Source organism: Rutidosis leptorrhynchoides, chromosome 10, assembly GCF_046630445.1.
Source record: "Rutidosis leptorrhynchoides isolate AG116_Rl617_1_P2 chromosome 10, CSIRO_AGI_Rlap_v1, whole genome shotgun sequence".
Taxonomy (NCBI): Eukaryota; Viridiplantae; Streptophyta; class Magnoliopsida; order Asterales; family Asteraceae; genus Rutidosis; species Rutidosis leptorrhynchoides.
The window spans coordinates 245695090-245708315 of NC_092342.1; the positions used below are offsets into that span (position 1 = coordinate 245695090).

Genomic DNA, 13226 nt, shown 5'->3' on the forward strand with positions numbered 1-13226 from the left:
AACTTTTTTCCTCCTTTTATAAATGTTGTTAAAGGAAAATAATGCACTTGAAAGTCCTACCTGGAACTACATGAAGGTAATATCTTTGTTACTTTTTCTGTGACAGATGAAAGATCATTTAATTTTGTTAGGTCTAGAATTTATTTATGTAATTTGTAAATGTAAAATTACTAGTATTTTACCCCTTCTTAGGAAATTACTATTTAACCCTTTATACCCTTAAATGTAAAAGGGTGTGTATATGACTATAAATACACACCCTTCACCACTTTTAGAAGATTACACATTCTAACAAACTTATAACCTCTTTCAACACCCTCACCTTGAAAGACACACAATCTAATTCCTCTCAACACTCATTTGTAACCAATTCCTAATTCCATGAATGAAAGTTTGACAAGATGAATTGTTCATATCTACTTGTTATTGCTTATCATCATCATCATTACACACACAAATTATACACATAAATATGGTACATACATACACGTATCATATATCATTCATATAACAAGTATTGTTATATCGATTTCACTTGCAATTAAAACAAATTCTTCGAAATCCTTTACACTATAGATTAGCTTAGTTAATTGGCTTCTAATTGTTTGCACTGGGGGTATAATAGCTCAATAGAAATCAACAAAGTAGTATACAGTTTCTTTTTTCATTTTATGGTTGTCCTACGAAATAGCAAATTGTAAGCTCAACAAAATAGTATACTGTTTTTTTTTTTTTTTTTTTTTTTTTCAATTTTATTATTGTCCTTATCCTTTTAGCTAGCAAATTCTAAGCTAAGTTTATTTACCCCCTTATCACAATGTTGCAGGGAAATCTCTTAGAGCATCTTCACATTCGACTCAGTGATATAAGGTTGGCCACTAATAACTTTTCTAAGCCATGTGGCGATATATATGACGGAACCTGTTTATTTTACAAAGCAAAACTCGAGCATTTTGATCAAGAAAAGTTTGCCTCCATAAAAGAGAAGAATAGAAGTGAACTACCCAAGAAACGCTCTAGTGTACTTATAAAACGCCTCCGTGAAGAAAACAAAGAAAGAAAAGAATTATTATTAAATGAAATGGAGAAGCTTACAACTTGCACGCATCCCAACATAGTCACTCTACTTGGATTTTGTCTTGAAGATTTCGAGGTGATCCTCGTTTTCGAGGAACCTTATGAATTCCTTGGTTACTCTTTGTACAACAAAGACAATTCTATTCGTACATGGTCAAAACGTTTGAGAATATGCCTAGATGTTGCAAATGCATTGAAGTACCTACATCACGAGAAGATGATATTACTTGGTAATATTTTGAGTGTTGACATTTTTTTAGATGAGAATTTTAGGGCAAAGATTTCTAATTTCGGTTACTCTTTATTCCTTGGACGGACTCCAAAATTCTATTTCAATAAACAGCTATTATTATCGGTGCACTATTATTACCTGGATCCAATATTTTGCGTGGTGGGCGAGTTTAAAAGGGAAACAGATGTGTATAGTTTAGGGGTACTTTTGTTTGTGATTGCATGCGGGAGGTTCGCCACCGATGAAATTTACAAGAGTTACAACGGATTGGTATATGCGGCCCGAAGATGCTTCCAAAACGGAACACTAATGGAAATGATAGATCCTAGGATAATGGAAGAAACTTGTGAAAACAACTTTACCCTATATGGGGGACCCAACGCTAAATCTCTTGATGCATTTTTGAAAATTGCATTTGCGTGTGTTGAAATTCCTCAAGACAAACGTCCAACAATCAAAGTTGTTGTAGAGGAGCTAGAGAAAGCCTTATCATATCAAGTAAGATAAAGTTTTAAAAGTTCCTTTTCACTTCATAAAAGATCCTTATAAAGTATAATAAATGCATGATTTTAATATTATTCGGTGTGTCATGTTTGACAGGAAAACCATAAAGACCCTATGGGGATTTCACTTGGAGACATAAAATTAGCCACTGAAAATTTCCATACGAAACATTGTGTCGGCCAAGGGGGTTTTGGGAAAGTTTATAAAGGAAAACTTTTGCAAAGTGATCATACAATTGTTGCAAAACTATTGGATGTAAGAGGTGGTCAGGGGAAAAACAATTTCAGAATGAGCTTCAAATTCTTTCCAACTATAAGCACAATAACATCATCGGTTTTGTAGGCTACTGTGCCGACAACGATGCAAAAATAATTGTTTATGAGTATGCGTCAAGAGGAAGTCTTGATAGGTACTTAAATGACAGTTGTCTTACTTGGACGACGCGACTTAACATATGCATTGATGTTGCAACAGCATTGGATTTCCTTCATCGGGGAGTCGGAAAACAAGCAACGGTGATACATAGGGACATCAAAACCGCCAACATTTTACTAGACGATGACTGGCATGCAAAACTTGCTGATTTTGGGCTTTCTTTGATAAGTGCAATAGATAAGGAAACTGATTATGCCATTGATAATGTGTGCGGCACAAAAGGCTACGTGGATCCGGTTTACTTGAAATCGGGTTTCTTAACCAAAGAGTCTGATATCTATTCGTTTGGTGTTGTTTTATTTGAGATCTTAGGTGGAAGATCAGAATTTTTGATTTACAAACAAGAAGGTGTGTCTCTACCAAGTTTCGTCAAACAAGGCTTCGATAAAGGAAAACTCGATGAAATGGTGTTTGAGAAAATAAAAACACTAGTCGTGCCGGAAGCATTGATTGTATTTTACACGATTGCCTACAGTTGTTTACATGAAAATAGAGAAGCACGACCAACAGCAGAAGTAGTCGTAGAACAACTTAAGAAGGCAATGGAATTACAAGTAAGTTATTATATGTGTATACGTAACCATAAAATAAGAGCTCTGATTTTTCTTTTAATTTTTTACTTGAAAATTATGTTCTTTAACTTTATAAGATATTAAGTTGATGATAAGCTATGATTTATAATATCAGTTTACATTAATTTTTATCGTTTATCAAATTACAAAAGATACATCAATAGGTTTTATACGTTCCACCTCTTGAACCATTAATCAAGTGATATATTTGATTTACATGCAGATGTCGAGAGGTGATGAAACTTTTATCAAAACAACATATACTTCTGGTTAGCATCACGCTTTTGATGAAATAACTAAAGTAATTAGGTATTGGTAGTTGAGAGTAAGACCTCAACATATACAGATAAACAATGACTTGTTCATCCAATATCATCTTCGGAAGAAATACGCCGTGAAAATTGATGCCTCAAAAAATTATGTGATGCCCCGTACAAAACCATCGTGTACGAATCATCAACAACAGGATCATTACAAGGTTAAGTACTATATGCTGTAATTAAAGAAGTTGCATTCACGATAAAAAGGTGATGTCATAACCGACATCAAATGTTTTACATTTCAAAAGCATGCTTCACTAAGTAGAAGCGAATAATAAGTGTATGTGACCACAATGGTCGTTACAAGTCATAGTTCAAAAGTACTAAAGTTTGAATGCAAGGTAAAGTAGTTCATGCGATGACAACTCTAAGCAGCGGGTGTCTACAGCACGACTAATACACAGCGGAAGCTAACCTCAAGCACCTGAGAAAAACATGCTTAAAAACGTCAACACAAAGGTTGGTGAGCTATAGTTTAAGTATAACAATATGTAAGGTAGGCCACGAGATTTCAGTGCTACAACGAGCGTTTCAAAATAGTATGATAAAGTATATGTTAACCGTGGGCACTTGGTAACTAACTTAACGTTTATACCCCCTGAAAGTACACTTGGCAAGTGCGTATGTCTACGAAGTATTAAACACTCGTTAAATGCTAGCGCTACTAGCCCGAGTGGGGATGTCAAACCCTATGGATCCATATCTAAGATTCGCGTTCACGGTTCAAAAACCGATGATTAAACGTTACCGAGCTAAAGGGAATGTTTATGCCGTTGTATAACCCACACATATATAAGTTTAAGTACTCGTGCCTAGTATGTAAAACATAAAATCCGCATGTATTCTCAGTTCCCAAAATAACTTAAAGTAAAAAGGGAATGCTATAACTCACAATGATATGTAGCGGTAAAGTCGGTTCGGAAAAGGTGTGCAAGTAATCGGTCCGAAGGTCCTCAACCTAAGGCAAATAATACTAAGTCAGTAAATTGTCTTAATAGGTTTAAAAGTATGTATTTAAGGTCTTAAGGGTCATCATCATTCATCATTAAACAAAAGGCGTAAGGTAGGTTTCGTTTATGAAAGTAGTTTAAAACAAAGTCTGACTTCAGTCAGTCACCACGGCCTCTACCCTTACTGAATTAAGGTGAGACCAATGGCCATGGCTCTGTCTATGAGTCCCTTAAGTGTGGTAAAAATTCCAGAAGCAAACTCGTCTTCGTTTGACCGTGGCGACGGTCTAAGTGCGAGTAGGTCAGAAATTTCTGCACAACGTTAAAGGACATAGTGACGATCGGAGGGCCATAAATCCTAAACCGTAACTCGGATTAAGACGAGTCCTATATGAAAAGTTATCTACTCGAAAAGTTCTATCTAAAAATCAAGGTTAGAACAGCCCAGGTCTACTGGTCTGTTACAGAAACATCAGATCAGTAGCTTTTGGACAGAAACAGTAAGTTTAAAAGGGTTCCGGTGGTCTTGGTGCTTGATGTTCATCATGGTTCTCATCCTTGATGCATATAGCTTCAAGTGTACAACTCATTGATGTATCTACATCATCTTAACCAAGTATTGACCATCATAACCCTAGTGCAAGTCTAAGACATGAAGCACAACTCACTTAAGAGTTGCATGCAGTTTGATGAACCAAAGTTACATCAAAGTCTTAGGTTTGACACTTACATGGACTTTAAAGCTAATAACAAGTTACATACTTGAAAGTAAACTAACTAATCAAGATCATAAGTAGTAGAACATAGTTCTTAGTTTGATCTTGAAGATTCAAGACTCAAAAGTCTAGATCCAAAGTTATATTTAAAGAAAACTTATTTGTGTGTTCTTGAACATTCAAGGTTAACTTAATTTGTTCAAGAGATATGAGATCAAGACTAACTTGTAGTACTTGACCATATAAACTAACTACATGAAATTAAAGTGCATAAAATGAAGAAGTAACTAAGTAAACATGTAATTTGTTCATGGTTGTTCATACTTTAAAGATTCAAACCAAAGTTTGATCTTTAGAAAGTAAACTTTAAAGTTTACTTCATGAACTTCAAGTATGAATTTAATCAACACATGAACTTGCAATCTTTTAAGAAAGTATATGTAGAATCATAACTAGTAAGTTATGTTCTTGAGTGTTCTTGAGTGTTCTTGATAAATACAAGAAATAAGAAGAATCAAACTAGAAAGTTTATTCTTGGAAACTAGTAAAGAATAACTAACAATTACATGTAACAAACTAACAACAAGTAATCAAACTACAAATTACAAAAGATGATGATGATTTGTGAATATGAAATTCGGTTTTAGCCAAAAGAAAAGGGGAGAAAAAGATGTTCTTGGTACTTACAAGTAAAGGAAATATGAGAGAAAAATATGAGAGGAAAGTAAGATGTAAGTTTGAAATGAAATATGTGTGTGAGATTACAAGTAAGTGATGTAGTAAAAAAAATAAAACTCTCCTCTACACCCCCATATGGCCGACGGCCTGCTGCAGAATAAAGGGGGAGAGATGAGTTGCCTACAAGTTCCTTGAGTGCAAAGTCTTAAAAGTTGGATAAAGAGGTTGCATGCATGGGGATTATGTGTAAACTAGATTCCAAATGAACAAAACTAGCTAGTTACCATTACAAGTAATACTTACAAGGAAGAGTGGGCTAACTAAGTCCACTAATAATGTAGGGTGGGCTTGGAAGTCCAATAACATGAGTCCATTACACTAACAAAGCCCAAGTTCAAATAAATCACAAGTTAAACCAATTAAAGCCCAAGTAACTAACTAATAGCCTTAGTTAATTAAAATGATTAATAAATTTAATCATGAATGTAAATAATATCTAAAAATATTATTCGTGAAAGTTCCGGGTGTCACAAAGACGTTTCGGGCACTTAAAAGTCAAGTACGGGCAATCATAGCAACATGTAAATGTAATAACATACATTCGTTTAATCACACGTATTAATAATAGTAATTATTAATAAATAAATGTTGGAAATTCCAGGGTTGTTACATTACCCACCTGTTAAAGAAAATTTCGTCCCGAAATTTAAGCTGAGGTAGATGGAGGAGTCGGGAAAAGGTGAGGATACTTCCGCATCATTTGATCCTCTCGTTCCCAAGTAAACTCAGGTCCTCGTTTGGCATTCCATCATACTCGGACGATCGGAATCTTATTGCGTTTCAAAGTTTTGATCTCACGATCCATAATTTCAACAGGTTCCTCCACAAAGTGGAGTTTGTCATCAATTGTAAGTTCTTCCAGTGGTATGATAAGTTCAGGTGCAGCAAGACACTTCTTCAAGTTTGACACGTGGAAGGTAGGATGAACTGAGCTCAATTGTGCTGGTAAATCCAAACGATATGCAACGGGTCCAACACGTTCCAGGATTTCAAAAAGACCAATGTATCGTGGGTTTAACTTTCCATGTTTTCCAAAACGAATCACACCCTTCCAAGGTGCAACCTTCAACATTACACGATCACCAACGTTGAATTCAAAGTCTTTACGTTTAAGATCGGCATAACTCTTTTGGCGATCACGGGCGGTCTTAAGTCTAGCTTGAATCTGAGTAATCTTTTCCGTCGTTTCGTGGACTACCTCGGGTCCGGTGATTTGCTTTTCGCCTACTTCGGCCCAACAAATAGGAGATCGGCACTTACGGCCATACAATGCTTCAAAAGGTGCAGCATTAATGCTCGAGTGATAACTGTTGTTGTACGAGAATTCGGCGAGTGGCAAATGCCTTTCCCAGGCCTTTCCAAAATCAATGACACATGCACGCATCATGTCCTCCAAGGTCTGAATCGTGCGTTCACTTTGCCCGTCAGTCTGAGGGTGATAAGCAGTACTCATGTCGAGACGAGTTCCCATGGCTTCTTGCAAAGAACGCCAAAATCTAGAAGCAAAACGGGGATCGCGATCTGAGATGATCGATAAAGGTACACCATGATGAGATACAACCTCTTTGATGTATAACTGAGCAAGTCTCTCCATTGTATCAGTTTCCTTCATCGCTAGAAAGTGTGCAGATTTGGTAAGGCGGTCAACAATAACCCAAATAGTATCGTATCCGCCCACCGTCTTTGGTAGCTTGGTGATGAAATCCATTGTTATCCGTTCCTACTTCCATTGTGGGATTTCTGGTTGTTGAAGTAAACCAGAAGGTCTCTGATGCTCGGCTTTAACCTTCGAGCAAGTCAAACACTTACCAACATAAGTCGCAACGTCCTTCTTAAGATTCGGCCACCAATACTGTTCTTTAAGGTCGTGGTACGTTTTGCCTGCTCCAGGGTGAATCGAATATCTCGATTTGTGTGCTTCATCAAGTATGAGGTTCCGTAGATCTCCATAGAGTGGTACCCAAATTCTACCGGCATAACATCGGAGTCCAGACTCCCTAACCTCGAATCGAGAGACAAGTATGTTCAAATGTTCTTGAGATATATTCTCCTCCTTGAGAGCCTCAACTTGGGCTACTCTGATCTGGCTGTTGAGGTTCGAATGGATGGTGATGTTCAGAGCCCTAACACGAAGAGGTGCCGTCCTCTCCTTTCGGCTTAAAGCGTCAGCTACAACATTGGCCTTGCCAGGGTGATAACGGAGTTCACAATCGTAGTCGTTGAGCGTCTCGATCCATCGACGCTGTCTCATATTCAGTTGCTTCTGATCAAAGATGTGCTGGAGACTCGTGTGATCGGTGAAGATAGTGCTCTTAGTTCCATACAAATAATGTCTCCATAATTTAAGCGCAAAGACAACGGCTCCAAGTTCAAGATCATGTGTAGTGTAGTTCCGCTCGTGAATCTTCAATTGGCGGGAGGCATAGGCAATAACCTTTGATCGTTGCATCAGTACACAACCAAAACCACTCTTCGATGCATCACAATAAACAACAAAGTCGTCACTGCCTTCAGGAAGTGATAGGATAGGTGCGGTGGTTAACTTCTTCTTCAAAGTTTGAAATGCTGATTCGTGTGCGGGTCCCCAAATGAACTTCTTGCCCTTGTGAGTCAGTGCGGTCAAAGGACGCGCAATCAGAGAAAATCCTTCGATGAATCTTCGGTAATAACCGGCGAGACCTAGGAATTGGCGAATATGCGTCGGAGTAGTGGGGGTCTCCCACTTGCTGATGGCTTCAATCTTGGCGGGATCAACTTTGATACCCTGGTCGCTTACAACATGACCCAAAAATTGTACTTCCTTCAACCAAAATTCACACTTGGAGAATTTGGCGTAAAGTTGCTCTTGTCTTAAGAGTTCAAGCACTAATCGGAGGTGTTGCTCATGTTCTTCTTCGCTCTTAGAGTAGATGAGGATATCATCTATGAAGACGATAACAAACTTGTCCAAGTAAGGCTTGCAGACACGATTCATGAGGTCCATGAACACGGCAGGTGCATTTGTCAAACCGAATGGCATCACGAGAAACTCATAATGACCATAACGGGTCCTGAATGCAGTTTTCATCACGTCACTTTCCTTCACCCTCAGCTGGTGATATCCGGATCGCAAATCGATCTTTGAATAAAAGCTCGATCCTTGTAGTTGATCAAAAAGATCGTCAATTCGTGAAAGAGGATACCGATTCTTGATAGTCAATTTGTTGAGTTCACGGTAGTCGATACACATACGGAAGGATCCATCCTTCTTCTTCACAAACAACACAGGTGTGCCCCAAGGCGAGAAACTTGGTTGGATAAACCCACGGTCTAACAATTCTTGTAGTTGACTCTGTAATTCTTGCATCTCGGAAGGTGCGAGTCTATAAGGTGCGCGAACTACAGGTGCAACTCCTGGCACTAAATCAATCTGAAACTCTACTTCTCTCTGCGGTGGCAATCCAGGAAATTCCTCTGGGAAGACATCGGAAAATTCGTTCACAATTCGAACGTCGTTCACGCTCTTCACCTCAGTTTCTACCGCTTTCACATGTGCTAGGACAGCAAAACGTCCCTTCTTCATAATCTTTTGCGCTTTCACGCAACTAATGAGGTTCAACTTCGAGGTACATCTCTCTTCATAGATAACCAGTGGTTCGCCATCTCCTTGTGGTATGCGAAGTGCTTTATCTCCACAGATAATATCGGCCTTTATCTTGCTCAACCAATCCATACCGACGATCACGTCAAAACTTCCCAGTTTGATAGATATCAAATCAATTTCGAAATCTGCACCAGCTATGTTGATAATAGCTCCTCGACTAATGTGGTCAACCTTTTCAAGTTTACCGTTGGCGACCTCGACAAGCATACTTTCTTTTAACGGAACTAATGACCAATTAATCTTATCGCAAAAGTGTCTACATACATAACTTCTATCCGCACCAGTATCAAACAAGACAGAAGCTAAAAGATTGTTAATTTTGAATATACCTGTCACCAAGTCGGGGTTATCGCGTGCATCCCTTGCATTAACATTAAAAGCTCTACCACGGGGTGGCCCGCCATCTTTTTGCTTGTTGGGGCATGCGTTTCTGAAATGGCCCGTCTGTCCACATTCGTAGCACTTCTTAGGTCCATTGGTGTTCGGATTCCCATTCAAAGTGGTGACCTTGCAGTCTTTCCCGATATACCCAGCCCGTTGGCACCTCTCGCAGACAACATTGCAATACCCAGTGTGGTGTTTGTAACACCTCTTGCATTGTGGTAAGGTTCCTTTGTAGTTTTGGTTGGAGTTGGTGTTATTGTTGGGGTTGGGGTTTCCACCGTTGTTGTGCCTCTTGGCGGGGGTTTGATCGTAGTTTCTCCCCCTGTTGTTGTTGTTGTTGTTGTTGTTGTTGTGGTTGTTGTGGTTGTTGTCCCATTTCCTCTTTTCGCTACTACCAGCCTCAAACTTAGCCTTCTCCGGCTCATCAATAAGAATCTGATTCATGAGAGTATGCGCCATGCGCATTGCTTCGGGAACATTTGGTGGTTTGGATGAGGTGACATTTCCTTTGATGGAATTAGGGAGTCCCGAGAAGTATTTCTCCATGCGCTTGAATTCGGGGGTGACCATGGTCGGACACATTAATGCTAACTCCAAAAACCTACGATTGTAACTGTTAAGATCGTTTCCCACGGCTTTCAACTGCATAAATTCGATCTCCATCTTTTGTATTTCGGTCCTTGGACAGTATTCCTCAATCATAGCACACTTAAACTCTTCCCAAGGCGTAGCATACGCCTCATCAATCCCTTTTGCTTGAGCTAACGTGTTCCACCACGTTAGCGCGCCGTCAGATAGCGTGCAAGATGCAAACTTGGTATTATTGTCCTCCGAACAGTTGCTAACTCGGAATACTGATTCAAGTTTCTCGAACCATCTGGTGAGACCAACTGGTCCCTCGGTGCCGCTGAAGTTATGCGGTTTGCAGCTCTGGAATTCCTTGTATGTACACCCATTTTAACGGGTGGAATAACCGGTGGTGGTGGCGGTGGAGCTTCGAGATTTCTTTCTGCTAGGGCTGCAGCGACCCGTTCGTTGATCATGTCCTCAATCTGGGCAGCGGTAGGTGTGGATCTTCCATTAGCCATGATATTCTAAACAAAAATTTTGACCCAAGTCAAAATCCAGCATGCAAGTAGTAATAATACAGTATATAGTGACCAACATGGAATCAAAACATCACATGTTATTAAATAATGCATCTAGGTACAAATACCACAGAATTATCGTACAGCAATGTAGATAGAACATCGTGCAAGAATTAAATAACGCAAAGTTCCATTCATTAATAATAATAAGTTTCATACATCTGAATAAGTTCGTACAATACATATGAAATACATGAAACTATATCTAGATTACATCATGAAATCTAAATACAAGATCCTACGGTGAAGGCGGGTGAACTGCTCCTCGAGCCAACTGCTCCTCAAGCTCAGTGACTCGAGCTCGGAGAGTCTCAATCTCCCTCATCAGTTCCTCGTTAGAGGGAGCTGGTGGGGCAGGCGGTGCAGGTGGGGCGGGTGGTGCGGGTGGTGCTGATGTAGACGGTACGTCCCTAGATGTAAGTGGTCCGTATCTAAATCTAGGTGGTACGGTTCCAGGAATAGTCAATACGTAACGGGGAACCTTACGTATCTGTGGGTCGGCAGGGTATGGCACAACTCGTTTACGAGCAGTAACCCTACGACGATGGCCAAAAGCGTCAGTAAAAGCACGACCTCCATTCACCCCTGGAATGACGGTGCCGTCGAAACGGTACCGCTTCCTCGGCGGGGTGGAGGGTGCCTGAATAGGTCTATCAGCAGGATCCTCATCATCGCTGGAATCGTCTGATGATGAAGAATCGGTGGATGATGAGTCATCCGAATCGTGTGGTGGTGACACTGGTGGCTGAGCTGGTAATCCGAAGCGTCCGAAGGCGGCCAACATCTGTCTGTGTCTGCCTGGCGGAATCACGACTAAACATCCATCGGGAGTGCATCGGCAAGGCGTGCGCATGTGGTTACGAAACGGCCCTTCCCCGAACTCCGCGGGGATCTCAATACCACCAATGCGGGGCTGTGACCTCGAGGGTCCGGGAGCAAACACTGGGGCAGGTGCACTAGTACCAGTTCCGGAAGTAGAAACGCCGGGATCACTAGTGGGTGTCGGGACCGGTGTATCGGCAGTAGCAGCAGCAGGTGTAGCAGTAGGTAGGGCGACGGGGTCTGAGTCTGTACTGCCCGAAATGCCAGCAGGTGGAACATCCGACATCTGAACAAGGAAAAATAAATTTTCCATGTCAGTATGTCATAAAGCAAGCAAATAATAGGCCAACAGTTTAAATCATGTATAACGGTAACTAGCATGGCAATAACAGTAATTCGTATGAAAGTAGCATGCAATCGAAAGCAAGTAGCATCATGCAGTAGTGAAATCATGTAGTAGCATACGGCATATAGCGGAAAAAGTAAGCAGTAACATGCAGTAAATTCAGCGGAAACAAGTAAACTAGCAAGTTGTAGATTAGTCCTATTAGTGAATCCTACTCGGGTCGGTCTTAGACTCACTAATGCAACCTAATTCCCTACAACCATTGCTCTGATACCAAATGTGATGCCCCGTACAAAACCATCGTGTACGAATCATCAACAACAGGATCATTACAAGGTTAAGTACTATATGCTGTAATTAAAGAAGTTGCATTCACGATAAAAAGGTGATGTCATAACCGACATCAAATGTTTTACATTTCAAAAGCATGCTTCACTAAGTAGAAGCGAATAATAAGTGTATGTGACCACAATGGTCGTTACAAGTCATAGTTCAAAAGTACTAAAGTTTGAATGCAAGGTAAAGTAGTTCATGCGATGAAAACTCTAAGCAGCGGGTGTCTACAGCACGACTAGTACACAGCGGAAGCTAACCTCAAGCACCTGAGAAAAACATGCTTAAAAATGTCAAAACAAAGGTTGGTGAGCTATAGTTTAAGTATAACAGTATGTAAGGTAGGCCACGAGATTTCAGTGCTACAACGAGCGTTTCAAAATAGTATGATAAAGTATATGTTAACCGTGGGCACTTGGTAACTAACTTAACGTTTATACCCCCTGAAAGTACACTTGGCAAGTGCGTATGTCTATGAAGTATTAAACACTCGTTAAATGCTAGCGCTACTAGCCCGAGTGGGGATGTCAAATCCTATGGATCCATATCTAAGATTCGCGTTCACGGTTCAAAAACCGATGATTAAACGTTACCGAGCTAAAGGGAATGTTTATGCCGTTGTATAACCACACATATATAAGTTTAAGTACTCGTGCCTAGTATGTAAAACATAAAATCCGCATGTATTCTCAGTTCCCAAAATAAGTTAAAGTAAAAAGGGAATGCTATAACTCACAATGATATGTAGCGGTAAAGTCGGTTCGGAAAAGGTGTGCAAGTAATCGGTCCGAAGGTCCTCAACCTAAGGCAAATAATACTAAGTCAGTAAATCGTCTTAATAGGTTTAAAAGTATGTATTTAAGGTCTTAAGGGTCATCATCATTCATCATTAAACAAAAGGCGTAAGGTAGGTTTCGTTTATGAAAGTAGTTTAAAACAAAGTCTGACTTCAGTCAGTCACCACGGCCTCTACCCTTACTGAATTAAGGTGAGAACAGTGGACATG

At 39.9% G+C, this 13226-nt stretch overlaps 1 protein-coding gene across 1 annotated transcript in view; it reads left to right on the plus strand.

Moving 5' to 3' along the window:
- LOC139870926 (uncharacterized) overlaps nt 1-13226 on the plus strand; it is a 34889-nt gene that overhangs the window by 3646 nt on the left and 18017 nt on the right. Inside the window, exons 5-8 of the mRNA XM_071858686.1 lie at nt 35-76; nt 827-1807; nt 1910-2075; nt 2156-2802. Coding sequence (XP_071714787.1) covers nt 35-76; nt 827-1807; nt 1910-2075; nt 2156-2802 — 1836 coding nt within the window. The remainder of the gene's footprint in view (nt 1-34; nt 77-826; nt 1808-1909; nt 2076-2155; nt 2803-13226) is intronic.